Here is a 22,762-nt window from a genome sequence, read left to right as displayed (position 1 = left end):
TCCCAAGGGCTGAGGGGAGGGGAGAATGGGGAGTAACTGTTTAATGGTTACAATTTCCTTTTGAGAAGATGAAAAAAATTCTGGAAATGAATGGTGGTGATGACTGCCCAACACCATGAATATACTTAGCCACTAACCTGTACACCTAAAACATTAAGATTTATGTTATCAATATTTACCACAATAAAAAGGAAGGACTTCCAAACATCACATGATTGGTTAGCACATGATTTTAAACATCACCAAAAAACTGCAGATGCATGATCTAGATTCTTATTTTTCAAACTCTTGTCAACTATGATGGCTTCATATTATTACTATCTGATATCACAGGACACAAACTACATTCAGGCAAGCTTCATTAAGAACAGTAACAGATCATTGGCCACATTTTAAGTTATATTCTCAGTAATTTCTTGAGGAGAGCCCACCTCTAGTCCAAATGATTATATAGCCTTGTATTTCTTCTTTTTGTTAATAGACATTGTTTTGCTCAAATTATAGTATTATATTTAATCAATGGTATCTTTACAGAAAAGTTTAAGTTGAAGACAAGATTCCAGTAGCAACTCATATTTAAAATACTAGTAAAGTGTCCCATTTTTTATTTTTAAATAGCATATATAAATCAAAAGTTCTAAGCTCTTTTCTCCTCATTTCAGTGGATCATCTTGTGTGCTCTTCTTCAAAGATCCTGCTTTAAATTATGTATTACCATTTATCTGATCTACATCAGGTCCTCCCTACCCTACCAATATGGTCTTACTTTTACCTTTACCTTTTCTTGTATACACATAGAATTCTAATTTTCTGTTTAAGTTAATTACTTTCCAAATTAAATTAAGAGCACATTGCTCCAAATTCACATAACACCCTAGCTCTACTTTGAGCTCTTTCAGGATTCCCAAAGAAAAAATTTAAATCATCTGAAGAATTTGATAAAAGACACCTGTGTCGGGCTGTTTTAAAAAATTAAATGTCATTCCTATTATTTGAATACTCAAAACCATCCATGGCCCTGGTGTGGCTCAGTTAATTGGCATATCATCCTGTACACCAAAGGGTCATGGGTTTGATTCCAGGTCAGGGCACATACCCGTGTTTCAGGTTCGATCCCTAGTCGAGGTGAGGATGGATCAATATCTCTCTCTCTCTCTCTCTCTCACACACACACACACACACACACACACACAATCAATGGAAACATATCCTCTGAAGATGATTTTTTAAAAAATCATCCATGGTATAAATCCACTGAAGAGAGCCTTGGACTGTCTATATATTAACTCTCCAAAAAGTATGTTTAGAGTTGGTCACTATAGCAAATATGTAAGGAGGGAAGAGGAAGGGAAAATGGGACAAATATAATAGAACAACGATAATTAAAAAATAGATATATATATAAAAGCTCAACTAATCAGAATATTGAGGAGGTATGGTCAATTTTTTTTTAAGTTACCAGCTATAAAGTCTCTTTGGGTATAATTCTTAATTTTTAATGATGATTTTTAAAATATTCAAAAATATCACTGAACTGTACAAGTAAAAAACATTAGAGAAGCACAATAATTGAGTTAATTAGACTAAGGTTTTAACATACTGTTTAAGTAAATAGATCCGAAATAAAAGTCAATTAAAAAGCAGCAATCAGCATTAAAAGGAAATATAAAGGTGAGATATACATGCACATTTGACTAAAAGTGAAGCAAAGTTCTCTGCTTTGCAACTGCTTTGGAAAAACAAAATATGACTTGAATAAAAAGCACCATTAAAAGACAGAAGTCCTGAAATAGAAATTTTAAATACTATCATATTACATAGCGATATTGTAAATTATTTTTTGCCTGAAACAGTAAATCCACAAATAAGATTGCAAGTAAGAATTTATGTCAAATATAGACCTAATGTTATGACATTTAAAATACAGAAGAAACATTTTTAAGATAAATTTTACTTAATCCACTGAGTAACATTATCTGAGTTTTCAACTAGACATTAATTATAATATATTATGAAACACTATAAATATCACAAATTCTAAACATTCAAAGTGTGTAATTTAAATTTTGAAAGGAAGAGAGCAGAGAAACTAATTAAGCAAAATTCCTATAAGTAAAAAAAGCCAAAGTAAATAGTAAGAGATCCAAGCAAGGCTCATACTAGAAATGTTAAAATACTCTGTTAACAAAAATTCATTTTAGATACTGTAATTTTACTAGATATTTTACTTTTTCTCTAAGCAGAACTCAACAAAAGACAGGTCAATTTGAAATTGCAAAAGAACTTCACCATAAAATTAGTCTCACTACTATTAATCCAAGAAACATTAGGTAAGTACAAGTTTATTTTTCATTTCATATACCAGTTTCCAAACAATCATTCAAATAGTTTTATTTGTTCACAGTGACTAGTATTTTTAAGGGATTCAAAACTTAACAAATGTTAAAACCAGATAAGCTTCATCATACTGCCTAGCACATACAAGGCTCATAAATAACCATTCTCTGTGTATAATACTTTTGAATTTACAAAGTTTTCATGTATATTAGTAGATATCACCTACAAAACTACTGATAAGGCATTTTATAGATGAGGAAACTATGTTACTGAAATTAAGGAATTCAAACAACGTTTGACTCCATACCTGTTTTTTTCCTACTACAACACACCATTATTGGTAAAAAAAAAAACAAAAAAATAAAAATAAAACTTTAGTTAATTGTTTATTAGTTAATAATGGTTCCAGACCCTTCATTTTATAAATATGAAAGCTGATGGCCAGAATGCATAAGTGACTTTCCTATAGAAGCTAGCAACCAAAATGGGACGGGTGCTAAGTAGATAATCTCTTAAAAATTACTGTCAGTTTTATACTTTTAGTACTCAAATGAATAACTGTTATGAATAATGTTATCAAAAATGATGCATATCTTCCACCAGGAGGGAACTATAAAGCTGATTATAGAACTGTACACCTGAAACCTAATTTTATTAACCAATGTCACCCAATAAATTCAAATAAAAAAAATTTTTTAAAGAAATATAAGGCTGAAAAAATTGCTAGTTACTGGAAAGCTTTGATAAAAGGAACAAATTAAAAATCTCGAAGCTGCCCTGGCTGTTGTGGCTCAGTGGACTGAGCGTCGGCCTGCGAGCCAAGTGTCACTGGTTCGATTCCCAGTCAGGGCACATGACTAGGTTGCACATTAGGTCCCCAGTTGGGGGTGTGAGTAAGAGGCAACCACACAGTGATGTTTCTCTCCCTCTCCTTCTCCTTTCCCCTCTCTCTAAAAATAAAATAAACAAATAAATTATTTTTAAAAAAAAATCTCAAAGCTAGAAATTGCCCACTACAAACACATACTTAATGCTTAAACTTGCTATACAACATTCCTGATATTAGAAGTGCCCAAAATGTTAGTGATCAAAATAACTCCAGTAACATGAGAGAAGATGCCTGGAGACTGAAGAATGACTTTTACTATCACAAAATAAAGCAGAAAGCTCTTAAATAAAAAAATAAAAAAATAATCAAAAACATTAAAACCTTAAGTCTTCAAAGATAATACCTCTTATTATTTAGTTTCAAAGCCTGAAATCATACTTCTCCCTGCTCCATGCCAGCAAATACATTGGCCTGTGGAAAACATTAGAGAAGGCTCAAGACAAACTCACGTGAAACTAAGCAGTATTCTGAAATCATCTATGGATTAGAAATAAATTACATTAAGTCACCAAATTAGGCAACTTATCCTCACATCCCTATTCTCTCTGCCTTTCACACTGTTCTTACTTCTATGGATTTATTCTAGATTACTATCCGAGTCCAACTTCTTCCATTTCCTTGCCTTAACCATCCCCTTCTTTTCTTTTTCAACATATTCATTCTCACCACAGCTTCTGTGAAATAGGAGGTCTGTCTGGAAAAAGTCCAGCCATTGTTAATATAACGAGACTGGTTTACACAACATCTGCGTAACCTGATAGCCAGGGAGAGGGGACTGGAATGCTCATGCACGAACAATGACAACTTCACTGTACTAGTCAGTGGGGGCGGTAGACTACGTGGCCGTCACATTCAAATGAGCAAGTAGAGCAACGAATCTGCATCAAATTTTGTGCTAAGCTTGAACATTTCTCCACAGAAACAATTCAGATGATTCAAAAAGCCACAGCTATGGGCAACTGGTGATTGGCAGCTTCATCACGACAACAGGCTTGCTCATGCATCACATCTGATGCAGTTTTTTTGTGAAACATTCAATCACCCAGGTGACTTAGACCCCCTACAGCCCAGATTTGGTGCCCTGGGACTTCTGGCTTTTCCCAAAACTAAAATCACGTTTGAAAGGGAAGAAATTTCAGACCATCGATGTGATTCAGGAAAATATGACGGGGCAGCTGATGACGATTGGGAGAACCGTGTGAGGTCCCAAGATGCCTACTTTGAAGGGGACTGAGGTGTAATTGTCCTACATACAATGTTTCTTGTATCTTCTTCAATAAATGTCTCTATTTTTCATACTACATGGCTGGATACCTTCTGGACAGACCTCATATATCTCCTATTTTATCTTTTCATATTTAAATTTAAGAAAGCTTTTATGTGTTTCCTTTAAAAAATTTTAAATTTGCAAAGTGTTTAAAATTATTTTACCTTATTCACCTGAGAACACAAGAAAAACATTTTAAATTAAAGCTGGCATAAAAATAACTATTTCATATATCACAAAATGTTTGTAACTTTTTTAGAAGTCACTATTTAATATTCAATTCTTGTTTTTCTAATTACTTAAGACACATCCTTGAATCCAAATGAAGTCCCAACAAAGTATTTTTGGTAAAGCACCAAGGGTCACAACTGTTTTTAAAAAGACTTTCTTCACGAGGCAGCTTCTGTTGGGTCAGCAGCGTGAGGAGATAGCTTCAGCGTGTTCCCGACCGTTCCTGGTCTGTTGTGCCCCCGCCCGGCGCGCCGGCCGAGCTCCTGCCCGTGTGCCCCGGCTGGTCCGGGGGATCCGGGCACTACCTCCACGGCGGCTCCGCCGGACCTGCGGACTGGGCCGCAGCCCGTACCCCGAGCGGACGGTGCCATGAAGCATCTGCCGTATTTCTGCCGTGGCGAAGTGGTGCGGGGCTTTGGCCGCGGTTCCAAGCAACTGGGCATCCCCACAGCTAACTTTCCTGAACAAGTAGTAGATAGCCTTCCAGCTGACATATCCACTGGCATTTATTATGGATGGGCCAGTGTGGGAAGTGGAGACGTCCATAAGATGGTGGTGAGCATAGGATGGAACCCATACTACAAGAATACAAAAAAGTCTGTGGAAACTCATATCATGCATACTTTCAAAGAGGACTTTTATGGAGAAATCCTCAATGTGGCCATTGTTGGCTACCTCAGACCAGAAAAGAACTTTGACTCTCTAGAGTCACTTATTTCAGCAATTCATGGTGATATTGAGGAAGCAAAGAAGCGGCTAGATTTACCAGAACATTTGAAACTCAAAGAAGACAATTTCTTCCAGGTTCCTAAAAGCAAAATAATGAATGGCCACTGATGAAAAGTCATTTCCTTATTCATTCACTGTTTTCTAGTATTTTACTGCTAATAACTATGCAGTCTCATCTTGGTTAAAACCCAAACATTCTCCTACAGCTGTAAACTAAACACTACAACGTAATTATCAGTATGCTTTAACTGTCTAGTACAATGTAATTGTCATTATGCTTTAACTGTTTGATTAAACCCATCATGTTCTAGTACTAAAAAGATTCATTTTAAAAATCAAGATTCTTTTTGTGTAATATGTTGACTAAAATTTAACACTAGAAAGATCTTAAGTATCTTATAAGGGAAATGAAATGTGCATAGCTATGGGTAAAAAGGCAGGTCACTAGTTTGAAATGAAAACTAATTCTCATGGTAAAATACTAGCATGTATGTACTTGTATAGCATGTGCTGCTAAACAGAAGGCTTATGAAAGTGAATGTAATAACCAGAGGTTTGATAGTTTATTATAAATCTAAGGGGGAAAATTCATACTTTGTGTTTTTGATATTTTGTGCATTAATATATTACTACACACATGAAGATTTGTGAAATTTTAATAGTCATTTTCTTTATGGGGTTAAATCATTGTATGTAGAGGGTTTTGTGTTTGTTTTTTTATAGCTGCCTTGGTTCTAATTGGTCTAGATTCCCTCTGCCTATCTTTTCTTTTTCTTTTAGTTTGTCTTTTAAAATGAGTGTTTTTTGAGTTTATAGTTTTGTTTTTGTGTTGTATATAGCACTTTTCTCTTTTTAAGAGTAGATAGTTGTCACCATTTAAAAAAAAATTGCCTATGTCAAGTTTTTTTTTTTCCATTTAAAATATCCTATGACTTAAAAAGGCTTGGGTCTATCTCTACCATTCCATCCCTTCACTATATGAAAAAACCCTGACAGCTTCATCTTTACGTTTCATCAAAGTTTAAATGAACATGTAGCAGTTCACTTTTATATACCAATTCTTAAAGAACAAAAAATACTTGCCTCCCCTCCCCCAGAAAGTGTTTTAAGAGCCGATTAAACAGTGAAATAGAAAATTAAAAAAAAAAAAAAAAAAAAAAAAAAAAAAAAGACTTTCTTCACTAAAAAGCAGAATAGTGACTTTGCTGTCCTAGTTTGGTCTTAATCTATGGCTCTGCTTTTCTGCCAAAGTTTATCCAGCACTTCTAAATACCAAAGTACAGCCAAAAACATTTTTAAGATCTAACAAAAATTACTTTTCTCATTGGGACTGTGGTTAAACCTCAAGGAGCTAAGAAATGAATTTATAATTCAGGGTCAATAACATCTACCCCAAAAGTAAATTGAGGAATATTTTAAGTTTTAAAAAATCAACTTAATTATTTGCATGTTTCCTCATGGTTTTATTTTTTTAAGATAAATGCAAACGTGTACACTTAGGAAAATCACTTGAATATTTCAATTTTTAATTAAAATTTTAATCAAGTTCAAAATTAGGCTCTTAGGGACTTCAAATTCTCTCCAGATGATCCTTCCAATGCCCTACTACATATTCTTTTACTTCCCTTCTCATGACTTTCTCCTCTACTCTACACCTCAGCAACACACTCTATCGTCACATGTTCGTTGTCATTACAAGACTCCCAGAATCTCATTCGCAGATGGCTAGCCCCATCTGTCAACTCACTCACTCCAATACCCCAAGGCCAAAATTTTTTTGACCCCACACAGACCTCAATCCACTGATCCTGACACATGATTACTGCCTCTCACCCCTCTCCGGTCATTCCCATCTTTACACAGCTTGGATTCCATGAGGCAGCATTGTAACCGCTTCCTGCAAAAAGCATTACTGTCCTTGCCCTCTCTTGCTGTGCCAAATTTCAACCCTAGTTTTATATTCACCAACCATGTCCCATGCTGCTGACGGTGAAAAGAAAAAAAGGAAGGAGAGATGAAGGAAGGAAAAATGGAAGGACAGATGAACCACACTATTCATACTTTGAAATTTGTGCCTATTAACCTAATAGTTTTTATTGCTACTTAACTTGAATCCATTTGCTCTCCCATTATCTTAGCCAACTACCTCACACCTTCTTCCATTTTAAAGTTACACCACTTTCTACCCATCTGACTTTCAATAGTCTAATTTTCCTACTTCACTAAAGGAGAAGCAATCAGAAACCAATTCCTCATTCCCCAACTCTGTCTTTACCACAAACATCTATGTACTTTTATTCTGCCTCCTTCCTATTACTTTGGATAAACTCTCCACACCCCTACGGCTTCTGCATACCTGAAGAAATAGTGCAGTTTCGGGTTTAGTTGTTAAAAGAAGTGTTTAAGACCCTGAGCCTGCATATGCTTATGTGTTCAAGAAAGTCTAAGAAGCTCATTAGCAAGCTACTAGCAAGCAGAGGGAAGAGTACTAGAAGTTGAAATGGAGATGTGTGGCATCAGAAAAAAGATCACACATGCCTCATCTTCCACCATAAGGATCTTGGCTTTAACCATGAGTGTGATGAAAACACACTGGAGGATCTTGAGCCTGAAACATGATCTGACTTAAGTTTTTAAACAGATCTCTCTGGCTTCTATGATGATTGGGGGGCAGGGGGTGGGGGTGGGGGAGCTCAACTCAAGGCAAGAAAGACTTTTGGGGAAGGCTACTTATTGCGATTATCCAGACCGGATACCAGGTTGGCTTGGTCCAGGGTGGAGGAGACAGAGTGGTGAAAAGTGGTAAAATTTAGGACATTTTCTGAAGAAAGTATCAATAACATTTTCTGACATTTTGAGTATGGATTGTAAAAGAAAGATGTAAATTTTGTGCACCATTAACTAGAATAAAGTTGCTTTGAACTAACATGGGGCAATTACATGAACAAGTTTGGTTGAGGGGAAGACAATAGTTTTGGTTTCAGACAGTTAAGTTTCAGACACCTTAGACACCCAGTAGCCATGCTGAGTAGGCAGTTAAATACATAGGTATGGAATTTACTGTAAGTGGTCCCTCTGAAGATGTATGGTTAAGACATGATCCTGGATGCAGTCTCAGGTACACTCTGTTGCACACCAACATTTAGAGGTCAAGGGATTGAGGAAGAATCAGCAAAGGACTCTGACAAGGAGTGACCAATGAGGGATATAAGTAAAACCAGAAAAGTGGTATCTTGGAAACCAAATGAATAATGTATTCTTTCAAGGAGAAAAAAAGTGATTCACTTAGTCAAGTGCTACTGAAAGCAGGATGATGCATCAAATCTGACTGGATTTAGCAATATGCAAATCATTAACAATATTAACAAGAATAGTTTTGTTGAATTAATAAGGGCAAAAGCCTACCTAAAGTGGGTTAAAATTAGTAGAGAAATTAGAGACTGAATATAGACACCACTTTCAAGAAGTTTTGCTTTAAAGGAGAGAAGAAAAAATAGGATGATAGCTGAAGAGAGAAATGGAGTCAAGTGTGGATAGGCTTTAGATAAGAAAAAACAATGGTTATGTATATGCTAATAAAAATGATACAAAAGAAAGGGAAATGTTGATAATGTAGAAGAAAGAGGGAGAACTGAAGCAATGAGCACTGAATAGGTGAGAGGAAATGCATGCAAAAATGAAGGGGCTGACTGACCTTTACTAAGAGCATGGGCAGTTCAATTATAGTAACAGGAGAGATGGCAGAGGTTTAGACAGTTTGGTAGATGGGATGGTGGTAGCTGTGGAAATTCTCTTGTGAACACTTTTATTCTTTTTAGTAAAATAGGGGGCAAGGCCCTTAATTGAGAATAAAGGTTTAAGGGGGGGGGGGGAGATCCCCTTTCCCTCTTTTGCATTCATAATTTAAATCAATGAGCACCAAATATATGACAACACAAAAATAATACAATTCTTCAACTTCTCCAAGTATGGTTTATAAATGAATACACAAAAGGTTTAATTAACAGAGCCATGTCTTTTAAAGACAATGATTTAGCAGGTCATAACATATTCCACATAAAGAATAAAAAATAACATAAGAAAGTGAGGCTATGAGAATGTGCCTCTCAAATTCCTAACCATGGGGAGCAAGCTAACAAGAGCTCTGGCTGCTCCCACACAATGTCTGAGAAAAGCAGGGATACAAAGAAAGATCTGGTTCAGAGAGTCCCAAGGACTCTTCTGACATGTGAATTTGGCTCAAGGACTCCCCAAAAGGCTTGCCAAACTTTCCTTAAAATTTCTTTTTTTTTAAAATGTGTTTTATTGATTACAGTGTTACATTTGTTCCAATTTCCCTTCCCTCTGCTCCCCTCCACCCGGTGGCCCCCCTCCCTCCCCTTGTGCCCCCCTTTTAGACCATGTCCATTGGTTGTGCATATAGTTCTTCTCAACCTCTCTGTCTATTCCATTCCCTCCTACGATGTTTCTTAATTCCTATACCATCTCCCTCCCTCTCCCCCTTCCCCTTCCTTGCTGTCCTCCCCCCAATATGCTCCCCATACCTATAGTTCTTTTTCCACTCTCGTTGCCTGTTTAGTTTGCCTTTGTTTCAATTCCCTAGCTTCTGTTGTTGGTTCTTGTGATGCAGTTTTCATTTTAGTGTTCATAGTTTTGATCCTCCTTTTTCTAAACCAGTCCTTTTAACATCTCATGTAACAGTGGTTTGGGTCTAATGAACTCTTTCAGATTTATTTTGTCCTGGAAACACTTTCTCTGCCCTTCTATTCTGAATGACAGCTTCGCTGGATAAAGTATTCGTGGTTGTAGGTTTTGGATTTTCATTACTTTGAATATTTCTTGCCAGTCCCTTCTTGCCTGCAGGGTCTCCCTTGAGAAGTCAGCTGATAGTCTAATTGGGACCCCTTTGTACATGATTCTTTTCTTCTCTCTTGCTGCTTTTAAGATTCTCTCTTTAACTCTTGATATTTTGATTATAATGTGTCTTGGAGTGGTTCTCCCTGGGTCCAGTTGTTTTGGAACTCTCTGTGCTTCCTGGACCTGTAAGTCTATTTCCTTCCCCAAGTTTGGGAAGTTCTGCTTTATTATATTTTCACTTAATTTTTCAATTTCTAGTTCTTCTTCTTCGCCCTCTGGCAATCAGAACATCCGTACGTTGGATCTCTTATAGCTGTCCCAGAGGTTTCTGGTCCTCTCATCATTTTCCTTGCTTCCCGTTTCCTCTCTCTGCACTGGTTGACTGTTTTTACCTTCTCTATGTTCTGGTTTGTTGATTTGAACTCTGGACTTTATTTCCTCACCATCTGTCTCGTATGTGGTTTTGTTCCTTTTGGTATGAGTGTTTTTCAATTCTTTCTCATCTTTTTCCAAGTCTTTTGTTAATTCTGTAAGCCACCTGATAACAATGGCCCTGAACTGAGCCTCTGACAGGTTTCTTATCTGTTCATCTGTCAGGTTCTTCATCTGTTGCCTGGTGAGCTGCGCCACCGGGATTTCTATAGTTGTCTGCCTCATTTTGACAGATGCGTTTTGTTTTCTTGGACCGGCTATAGGGGGCAGTGCCTGTGTACTCGTCACAACCCAGCAACCGGTGGCGATCCGCAACCTTTCTCGCCGCGCTGTGGCACTTTGTCATCACTGCCCAGCGACCAGTGGCGATCCGCAACCTATTTCGCAGCGCTGTGGCGGTTTGTGTGAGGGCGGGGGTCCAAGATGGATTCCTGCAGTTATTCCGCTCGCTAGGAGACCGGGATCTGTCCTCCCGCCCTCTGGGCCTCACCGTTCGAGGTGATGCGGCGGCTGTTTTTCCCAGCGTTGGGGTCGCAAGCTGCGGGGGGGGGGGGGCGGCGGGTAGACTGTAGCTGAGATTGCTCTCCCTGCCGCTGTCCCTGGTGCTACCGCAAACAGCTCCGCCTCCTTTCGCTCTTACCTGCCCAAAGGGCCCCGCTGGTTTATAACTTCATACGTTGGGCTTCCGTGTAGCTTTATTTTCTGGAATTTCTAGTTACCTTTTGTTTTGAAGTAGTTGTATTCTTCTCTAGTTGTAGAAGGAGACCGAGTGTGTCCATCTAAGCCTCCATCTTTGCTGGAAGTCTTTCCTTAAAATTTCACTGCAAACTAATCTGCTCCTATTCAATCTTCCTTCTTTCTTCCTTCTCTACTTCCTGAAGATCAGACCTGGCTTGTGGTCTTGCAGCTTTTACTGCCTCTGGCTCTCCCTTCATTTCCTCTCACAGGTATTCCCTCTAGAGCAACAGGCCCCAACCTTTTTTTGGCACCAGGGGCCTGTTTCATGGAAGAGAAAATTTTCCACGGATGGGGGGTGGCATTTCAGGATGATTCAAGTGCCTTACATTCAAGCTTACCTCCTGCTGTGCAGCTGTGCCCTAACAGTCTCTGGCTCGTAAGAGGGCCAGGGTTGGGTGGAGGTTGGGGGGAGAATGACAGGGACATGACACCTGCTTCAAAGCATTCATTGCATGTTTAATCCCATTTGGGTGGCTAATTCTCAGAGAACCCAAATTAACACAACTAAAATTTCTTTAAATGCAACAAATCTTTGGGAATAAAATCCCATATCTGAAAATCAAAAGGGTATTTTTATCATGTTTCTAATAAGGCTAACAAACATAAAGTCGCTGAATAAAAGCAAAGCTGCAAGAGAGAGGGTATACAAATTTGAATATAATTTAATTATTTCCTGTCCTCTGTCTTGCTCTCCTTCTTAAAAAAGCAGCAAGTCAGAGTTCTTGAGAGATTAAGACAAGAAATCAATGAACACAAAATCAGCTGGGACCCTCTCTCTTCAGTGAAATGTCAGGTACAACTCTTCATCATCTCTACTTTTGTGCTTTTTCTGACAGTACAACAAGCTTTTTCATAAAGTTTACACTGTATTTTATGAGATTAAAATTTTTGGATTTCACTTGTCACATTATCGCAGGGTTTCACAGAACATGCTAAATAAAGAATTTAAAGTCAAGGTTAGAGTTCTACTGTAGGTGGTGTAAAATTATCTTTTAATTCATTAAAAATAAGCTAAACTTCTGAAATAAAAAATTTAAACTTGCTATTCAAAGTTAAGTGCTCTTTCATAAAGTAAAAATTAAATGGACCTATAACTCCAAATATTAAGCTATAATAAAACAAAAATATTTCTAAACATGGTATTACATAGTTACTGAGGTTGATGAGTTAGGTCAACATATGCCCAAGATTTTTTTCCCTTTTTAAAAAATTTTAAATTGTAAAGGGTTTACTAATTCCTTAAATATCATTTTTAAGTTATAATGAAATATACATAACATAAAATCTACCATCTTAACCATTTTCAAGAGTACAGTTCAGTGACATTAAGTAGACTCACTGTTGTGCAACCATAACAACTATCATCTCCAAAATTCTTTTCATCTTGTAAAACTGAAACTCTGTATCCACTAAAAAATAACTCCCCATGCTCTCCTCCCTTCAGCCCCTGGCAAACACCATTCTATTTTCTGTCTATAATTTTGACTAAAGTAATGTGTTGCTTAATGACGGCAATACATTCTGAGAAATGTCTCATGAGGTGACTTCGCTGTCATGTAAACGTCAGCGTACTCACACAAACCTAAATGATATAGCCTAGGGAATATGGTATAAGCCTATTGCTCCCACGCTACAAACATGTACAGCAGGAACTGTACTGAATATTTCAGGCAATTATAACACAATAGTAAGTATTATATATCTAAACATATCTTAAAATAGAAAATGTGCAGTAGAAGCATGGTATAAAAGATAAAAACATGGTGCACCTGTCCGTATAGGGCACAAAGCATGAATGGAACTTGCAGGACTGGAAGTTGCTCTGGGTTAAGTCAAAGAGTGGTCTATGAATGTGAAGGCCTAGGATCAGAAATAGAATACTAAAGCTGTCAACAATGCTCCATGAACAGGGATGTGAGCTAGACTGGAAATATTGAGGAGAAACTGGTTGGGTAGGGCACAATAGTGAGTGCCAGGATCAGCAGAAATAAGAAATCAAGCAGACATAAAGGAACATAGGGGATTGAAACGGCAATGTGGTTTTGGCTACTGCATGTTGGAGCAGCTGTCAGATTAAGGTATTTATGTGGTACTCATTTTTTTAAAAAGGGAGGGGATGTTTAACATGGAGAACTCAATTATTTTGACTTTGGAAATTTCTTTTTGGTTCCACCGATCTTATCTGGCAGAAAGAGCTCTCTCTGGCATTGAATTGATGGACAAAATAAAAGTTATCTATGTTTTACATTATTATAAGGACAGGAACAGCCTGGACCCATGCTACCACAGACAACTTTTACTGCAGTGGCAGTGGCACTATACTTGTTACGGTAGCCCCTGTGGACCTGTCTTAATACAGGAGCTTAGGTCCTCAACAGACAGTATACAACAATGTGCTCTGAAGACCACCGAGCTAGATCTGGGAGGGCTGTAGTTCTCTGAATATGTAAGTGCTGGTAGGACAAGCGCCTTCGTGATGAAACACCTCAGTGACTGATTGGGATGTGATCTGTGCACTCAAAACAGAGGTGCTATGAAAGAAAGGGAATGTATTCCCAAGCCCCACAGATTTTGCTACGGTCAGAAAAAAGAAGAAATTGGTTCTCAACCTCATACCCTCCTATTTCTTATAGAAAATTCAGCTCCATTATAATCTTATAGGAAAATCATGTAAAATGTGGTCCATTATAGACTGAACATGGTTATATGGCACATGTGTACTCTAGGTGCCTCATATGTAAGTGATATCATACAGTGTCTTATTTCTTTTTTTGTGACTTGGCTATTTCACTTAGCATAATGTCCTCAAGGTTCTCCCATATTGTAGCATGTGTCAGAATTTCCTTTTTCAGGCTGAAAAATATTCCATGGTATGTGCATACTATTTTGCTTAGCCATTCATCTGTCAATGAACACTTGGGTTGCTTTTACCTCCTGGATATTGTGAATAATGCTATGGGCATAGATGTACAAATACCTCTTCAAAACGCGGCTTTGAATTATTTTTGTTTACACCCAAAAATGGAATTGCTCGATTATATAGTAATTCTGTGGTTAATATTTTAAATTGGTTTTAGAGAGGAAGGTGGAGGCAGCCATCAATTTGTTGTTCTTGACTGATCAACCTGAAACCTTGACATGGAGGGACAATGCTCTAACCTACTGAGCTACCCAGCCAGGGCTTTGGTTAACTTTTGAGGAACCACCATATTGTTTTTTTTCAGTGGCTGTTCCATGTTACATTCCCACATACTATGCACAAGGGTTCCAATTTCTTCACAGCCTTGCTAACACTTGTTATTTTGTTTTTCTTACAGCCACCCTAATAGGTATGAACTGGTCTCATTGTAGTTTTGATTTGCATTTCTGTAATGATTAGTGATCTTAAACATCTTCTCATGTGCTCATTGGTCATTTGTATATCTTCTTTAAAGAAATGTCTATGCAAGTCCCTTGCCCACTTCTTAATAGGTTGTTTAGTTTTCTGTTGTTGAGATGTAGGATTTATATATTCTGGATACTATTCCCTATTCAGATATATGACTTGCAAATACTTTCTCCCATTCTGTCAGTTGCCCTTTCACTATATTTTAGTATCCTTTAATGCATAAAAGTTTTAAATCTTGATGATGTCCAATTTATTTTCTTTTGTGGGATGTACTTTTGGTGTCAAATACAAGAAACTGCTGCCAAATCTAATGCCATGAAACTTTTCCGTTATGTTTTCTTCTAAGAGTTTTATAATTTCAGCTAATACATTGAGATATTTGATGCATTGCTCATTTTTGAGTTAATTGTTGTACATGTTGAAGGTAAAGGTTCACCTTCATTCTTTTACATGCAAATGTCCAGTTTTCCCAGCACTATTAGATGAGAAGATTCCATTAAATGGTCTTGGTACCTTTGTTCAAAATGATTTGATCATATATATGAGGGTTTATTCTGGGCTTTCTGTTGTGTACCATACTGAAGCTTTGTAGTAAGTTTGACATCAGAAAGAGTGAGTTCTGATGTTCTTCTTTTTCAAAATTATATTCTTTTTTCAAAATTATCTTAGCTATTCAGTGTCCCTTGAATTTTAGAACTAATCTGTATTCTGCAAAAATTTCATGGGGATTTTAAATTATATTGAATCTGTAGGTCACTTTGGGTAATATTAACATCTTAACATATTAAGTCTTTCAATCCATGAACATGGATGTCTTTCCATTTATTTGTGTCTTCTTTCTTTTAGCAGTGTTTCGTACTTTTGTTTGTTTGGGGTTCTGTTTGATTTTAATTTTTTTTTTTGTTTTTTGTTTTTCTATTACAGTTGTCCCACTTTCCCCCCCATTTCTTGCCCCAACCCAGCCCACCCCTTCTCCCACAGTCAATCCCCACCTCATTGTACATGTCCGCGGGTTATTTATACTCGTTCCTTTGCTAAAACCCTTCCCCTACTTACCCCGCTTCTCACTCTCCACCCTCCCCTGGTAACTATTAGTCTGCTCCTTGTTTAAATGCCTCTGGTTCAATTTTGCGCATTTGTTTGTGTTGTTCATTAGTGTCCTGTATTAGGTGATAGCATATGATATTTGTCTTTCATTGCCTGGCTTATTTTGCTAAGCGTAATTCTCTCTAGTCCATCCATGTTATCGCAAATGGCAGGAGTTCCTTTTTTCTTTCTGCTGCATAGTATTGCGTTGTGTAAATGTACCACAGTTTTCTGATCCACTCATCTGTTTGTTTTTTTGATGGATGTCTTTCACCTCCTTAGTCATTTACTCACAAGTATTTTGTTATTTTTGATGCTATTGTAAATGGGATTGTTTTCTTAATTTCCTTTAGGATTACTCATTGTTAGTGTATAAAGACCCAATTGATTTTTGCACGTTTTGTACTCTACAGTTTTTATGCATTTGTTTATTAGTTCTAAAAGGTTTTTTTTGTGTGTGGAATCTTTGGTGTTTTTTTACCTACAAGACTGCATAATTACCTACATAATTTTACTTCTTCCACTGGAGGAAGGACTTAAGAAATAAAATGGAATCATTACAGTCAAGCTGTCAAATTATAATATTAAGCAGGCTGAGAAAACTATTCCATTCTTGCTTTCACTAGCCTAAGAACTTAAACTTTTTAACTTTTCAGTTGTGCCTGGAGATAAATAGATATATAAATCCTACAGATAATCTCCAGTAACCCTCTTAAGAATTTAGAAAAGAATGTTCACTAGCCAGATCATTTGACATCCATTACCCAGACCAATTATGCTTCTTAATCCCTGTAACTTCCCCCTCCATCCTGTTCTCCCCCTTCTTCCTCTCCACTCTTGTGCATATTCTTATGCAAAGTTTTCCAGTATATGCTGATACACTCTATGTTTGAAGAGAGCAGTTGGGAGAAGCTACAAGCTAACACATAGTTTCCTCTGATGCTTTACCCTTCCATTTCTGGCAAACTTCTGAGAATATCTTTTGAAAAGTCTTGTTTTCTTATCAGGGCCTAAAATCTTTTTTACTGATAGAGATCTATAGCTTTTAGTTCAAAACAGCATTTTAGCTTTGGTCTTCACCTCCTATAGTTTCAGCATGGAGAGACAGTGGTTCCAACACAGTGACCTATATCATTTTTAGTACTTTCATGTTCATATTCTACTTATTCAGAAAGTCTGTGAATTAAATTACAATTATTCTTGCTACAGAACTATGCTTTATCAATTATTTTCTTCTTCTTCCTCTTGAAAATTACAGTTATAGAGGAGTGTCGTTTGGCCTTGATCGGGTAGCTCAGTTGGTTAGAGCAGTGTCCATATATGCCAAGGATGCAGGCTCGGTCCATGGTCAGGTCGTCGACAGCCGTCCGTCTCGAGAGACGATGGTGTAGCTTCTTAAGAGTCTATCTGCACCGCCGAGAATGGCTGTGCAGGGCACATGCAAGAATCAACCAATGAGTGCATAAATAAGTGGAACAACAAACTGATGTTTCTCTCTCTCTCTCTCTCTCTCAAATCAATCAAAAAAAAAAAAAAAAAGAGTGGCCTTGTTTAACCTGAAATCCTAATGTAGAGTATATAACTAGTTATGCACACCTCAAGATGCAAATGATTCAGAATTTTTAAATTCCAAAATAACTGCATTATACCAACAAAAATAGTGGCACATCAATCAGTACATCAAAACAGCACATGGTATATCAGATCAAACATCAAATCTGAAATATCTATGCAAAAAGGTATGTTAATATTTTCTGTATTCACTTAAGAGCATTTATTCAGCTATTAGTAGATAACAAACTCTAAGTATAGGATCTATTTATAATTCTTTGTATCTCCCACCTACCTCAGTAACGTTTACTAGCTCTTAATCTCTGAGCCTCAGGTTCCACAGCTGTAAAACTGAACTCTAATGTGAGAATATTAAATGAAATTTAAATAAAGCATTCAACGCAGTACTTGTCCTGGTGGCTATTATTTATTCATTTAAGTAAACAAGTGAATGCATGTTGAGCTTGGCACTTGGTATACGAGTAAAAATATACTCAGTGAGAAGTCTTTAATCAAGTAATCACAATTTCTCTTAAATTTCACTGGCTAGTACTCCCAGAACATTAAATACAGTAATAGTTAATATTTAGTGGTCAGATTCATATGTATGAACCTGGATCAATATACAGGTTGTATGTCTTCAAACAAAGTCAATATATGAATGCTACATTTCCAAGAAAATTGAAGAATAATTGTTCTCTGTAGGAGTCCTTTAAAATAGTATGTGTTCTTAGAACTATTAAAGCAATTTTATTGATCCAAAATACATTTACATACTATCAGGACATATCTGTTGTGTGAAGCAAGGTGTATACTACTCTATATTATCTAACATCTTCCATATTTAATGCTACAATTTCTGATACCATGATAGCATCCATGTTGATGTTCCACGTTTCCACCTGTACCTCTCATTGCACATTTCTAATTTGGAGATCTTACTGATTTTGATTTCTGTCTCACGTTAGCCTCTCTACTGTTCAGCACTGCTCTACTTCCCAAATCTCAAACTTGAGCACAGGTTCATTCAGTGGTCACTTAAGGATAAAGCCAGGACTACAGTTTGGGATTAACTACTTTAAATGTAGGTTCCTTCATATTACTCTTGCCCTGGCTCAGATTCCCTGGTCATCTGCTTTCATCGTAGTCCTTGGACTACTATCCTGGACCACTTACTTCATGCCACTGTTCCTGTGCCCTCACACCAGTAACACAATATCATTCTCCTGGAGCTAACATTGTATCCTGTCCTGAGACCAGAGAAGATAATTAGCAAAAAGGAGAGTCAAGAATATAGCCAGCCGTTCTTTACGTATATGTATTCATATTTTAACCTGAAAATTACCTAGAACAGAGCTAAGCGTCCCTTTGCATAGTTTCTCTGATTTCTTAATTTTCTAACTCACCTAAGCTCATTTTCATTCCTACTCTAGTCTCTTTCCCTTTCCCCTGTTTTAGACTCTAATCTACCCCATGATCACAATTTTAAGTATGAAATCTAATCATAGGCCTTTCTGGCTAGAAGGGACTTCAAAGATCAGCCTCTGTATTCACAGATGAGGAAACTGAAGCCTAGAGAGTATCTAGATGTCTTAGTTTTTTCTGTTTTGCTCCTTCAAGTCAGTACGGTTAGCTAAATAAAAGCTCTCAGACTACATTTATTCTTTAGAAAGCAAATGGGCTTCCTGGCTCTAATCTAATCTGAAAAGATACTTAATTGTTGGTGTATTCATGGGAATAAATCCAAAGAATGACCTCATACCACCTAGCATATAATTATGATTAAATACTGAGATAATTTAGCTATATCTGTATATGCTCTATTATATTTTGGAAGAAGCATAACTGGTGCAAACAGAACTTTTGTGGTTCATTTTCAGAGGTACCGTGGGAAAATCTTAATATTTAGAATTAAGGAATTATAATTAACATTGGCATTTAAAGTAAAATTTTATACAACAGACACAGAAGTACTATACATTAATCAGAAGACTTTAAGATTCGAAGCAGAAATATTCAGAAAATATGTACATGACTTAGCTGTTCTTAATTCTTTCTTGTATGTAATACATATAATATTGGTGGGAGACAATGAAATGGTCAAGTAAACGAATTCTCTTGCACATTATCATAAACTAGGCACTATTAATTACACACTTTAAACTTACATGGCCACTTTGTCCTTTGCATATTGAGTCTATGTGATTCTTATTTCAACCTCATAAACTAGCTTGTGAGTAGGTGGGATAGCTGCTACTGGCTTTCATTTCCATAACCATTACTGTACATAGTATTCTGAATGGATATACAATTTCAGACTTTTTTAAAAGAACTTCACATTAAGACTGATTCTTTTTTTTTTTTTTTCAGATTTAATGTGTTTTATTGATTAAAATATTACATTTGTGCCAATTTCCCTTCCCTCTGCTCCCCTCCACCCGGTGGCCCCCCTCCCTCCAGTTGTCCCCCCCTTTTAGATTATGTCCATTAGTTGTGCATACAGTTCCTCCCAACCTCTCTCCGTCTATTCCATTCCCTCCTACCTTGATCCCCAATTCCTATATCATCTCCCTCCCTCTCCCCACTCCCCCTCCCTGTTGACCTCCCCCCAATATGCTTCCCGTACCCACAGTTCCTTTTCCACTCTCGTTGCCTATTTAGTTTGCCTTTGTTTCATCTCCCTAGCTTCTGTTTTTTAAACCAGTCCCTTTAACATCTCATAAAACAGTGGTTTGGATCTAATGAACTCTTTCAGTTTTATTTTGTCCTGGAAACACTTTCTCTGTCCTTCTATTCTGAATGACAATTTTGCTGGATAGAGTATTCGTGGTTGTAGGTTTTGGATTTTCATTACTTTGAATATTTCTTGCCAGTCCCTTCTTGCCTGTAGGGTTTCCCTTGAGAAGTCTGCTGATAGTCTAATTGGGACCCCTTTGTACATAATTCTTTTCTTCTCTCTTGCTGCTTTTAAGATTCTCTCTTTATCCTTAATTTTTGACATTTTGATTATAATGTGTCTTGGAGTGGTTCTCCCTGGGTCCAGTTGTTTTGGAACTCTCTGTGCTTCCTGGACCTGCAAGTCTATTCCCTTCCCCAATTCTGGGAAGTTCTCCTTTATTATATTTTCACTCAATTTTTCAAGTTCTAGTTCATCTTCCTCATTCTCTGGCAAACCAATGATTCTTATGTTGGGCCTTTTATAGCTGTCCCAGAGGTTTCTGATCCTCTCATTGTTGCTTCCCATTTCCTCTAGCTGCATTGGTTGACTGCTTGTTCCTTCTCCATATTCCAGTTTGTTGAAATGAACTCTGGATTTTTTTTCCTCACCATCTATCTCGTATGCGGTTTTGTTCCTTTCGTTATGAAAGTTTTTCGCTTCTTTCTTATCTTTTTCCTGCTCTTTTGTGAATTCTGTAAGCCACCTGATAACAATGGCCCAGAACTAAGCCTCTGACAGGTTTCTTATCTGTTCATCTGTCAGGTTCTCTATCTGCTGCCTGGTGAGTTGTGTCACCGGTATTTCTATAGTTGTCTGCCACATTTTGACAGATGCGTTTTGTTTTCTTGGGCCGGCTGTCGGGGGCAGTGCCTGTGTACTCGTAATGACCCAGCGACCGGCGCCGTTTGGCGTCACAAGTCAGCGACCGGCGCCTGTCTGCGACCTATTTCGCAGCCCTGTGGTGCTTTCTTTCTTTGGGGGCAGGGGTCCAAAATGGATTCACACAATTATTCAGCTAGGAGACCGGGATCCGTCCTCCCGCTCCCCTGGGCCTCACTGTTCAAGGCGATGCGGTGGCTGCTCTCCCCAGCGCTGGGGTCGCGCATTGCCAGGGGCTTGACTGCCGCCGCTCCGCAAACAGCTTTGCCCTCTTTAACTCTTACCTGCCCGAATGGCACCGCTGGTTTATAACTTCATATGTTGGGCTTCCGTGTAGTTTTATTTTCTGGGATTTCTAGTTATCCTTTGTTTTGAAGTAGTTGTATTCCTCTCTAGTTGTAGAGGGAGACTTAGCGTGTCCGTCTAAGCCTCCATCTTGGCCGGAAGTCCAAGACTGATTCTTTTTTACTCCTAAAACTATACTGGAGTAAACCTTATATTTCACATGAAGATGCAATTGGAAGTCTTATATCTATGAAATAAGCTTAAAGAAGACTATTAAAATTCTTACCTAAACCTTTAATGTCTACAGCAAAATAACTGTCAAAAGAAAAGGAATGTCTTCTGTTTGATAATGTGAAATACATCATATATTTGGACTAACAATTAAAAAATATACTAGGAGCCCTGACTGGTGTGGCTCAGTGGGTTGGGTGTAATACCACAAAACTAAAAGTCACCGGTTTGATTCCTGGTCAGGGCACATGCCTGAGTTGTGGGCCAGGTCCCTGGTTGGGGGTGTGCAAGAGGCAATCAATCACTGTTTCTCTCTCTTTCTTTCTCCCTTCCCTTCTCTAAAAAATGAATAAATTTTTTCTTAACAAAAAAAATATATATATACTAGGAGAAAAGTACACACATGGAGGAAGTTGAGCACCTAAGAAGAAATGGAAATAAGGCAAACAAAAATGCTCAGGTTAGCAATGTGTTCTCCTGGGAGATTTATATTCAAATAAAATATAGAGTGAAATTTTATATATAGACCAACACTTTCCCTATTTTTCCTTCTTTGATGTTTCCCTGCGTATTTCTAAAAGGGATTGAGAATTACTAACAATTACACCAAATTAAACCATTTATCCATAGCTGGCAAGGAAATACAGTAAGGCATGTGCTAAAAAGTATCATAATTAGATATCACTGTTATTTTTGTTGTATTCCCAACTCAGAAGTAAAATGTTTTGAACCTCAGTTTCTCTTGATTTTTACTATGCCTTCATTTTAGTGCAGTAATAAAATTAATTTATAGGCTTATAAGTGTGACTTAATAAAGTGGTTAAAAATTTTGACTACCATTCTTTCATCCCACAGTTAATGGGCCATTAGTTTCCTTAATTTTTCCTCTTAAACATTTCAAGCATCAATACTATTTTCCTTTCTGATGATATTAATACCAAATGATACGCTGGTACTGGTAATATACCTTAGGTTTGAGGTATACTTTCACTACAACATTCAGTGAGTAGTATCCAACACAGACTGTTTCAGATTTCAACCCCTGCCCCCCAAAAAGAAAAATTAACACACATAGACCTCTGAGGCCCATCTAATTGCTTATATAAAAATTAAGAAGTATAATCTACAATATGGAGAGACACA

General features: G+C 37.3%; 2 protein-coding genes across 2 annotated transcripts in view; one reads left to right on the top strand and one right to left on the bottom strand.

The window, feature by feature from the left end:
* Positions 1 to 22,762, bottom strand: part of FNBP1L (formin binding protein 1 like) — a 112,422-nt gene that overhangs the window by 56,806 nt on the left and 32,854 nt on the right.
* LOC150015295 (riboflavin kinase) lies at positions 4,930 to 6,576 on the top strand. The gene has a single exon (XM_090271736.1). It carries the CDS (start codon positions 5,094 to 5,096, stop codon positions 5,559 to 5,561), a length of 468 nt encoding a protein of 155 aa, XP_090127862.1. The 5' UTR covers positions 4,930 to 5,093; the 3' UTR covers positions 5,562 to 6,576.

This window comes from Furipterus horrens, unplaced genomic scaffold (assembly GCF_987537825.1).
Source record: "Furipterus horrens unplaced genomic scaffold, mFurHor1.1.pri manual_scaffold_3, whole genome shotgun sequence".
NCBI classification, from domain to species: domain Eukaryota; kingdom Metazoa; phylum Chordata; class Mammalia; order Chiroptera; family Furipteridae; genus Furipterus; species Furipterus horrens.
This window is presented reverse-complemented; position numbering and strand designations above follow the sequence as displayed.

What these genes read in the sequence shown, in the direction of transcription:
- LOC150015295 (XM_090271736.1), top strand. Translation starts at nt 5,094, where the DNA reads ATGAAGCATCTGCCGTATTTCTGCCGTGGCGAAGTGGTGCGGGGCTTT.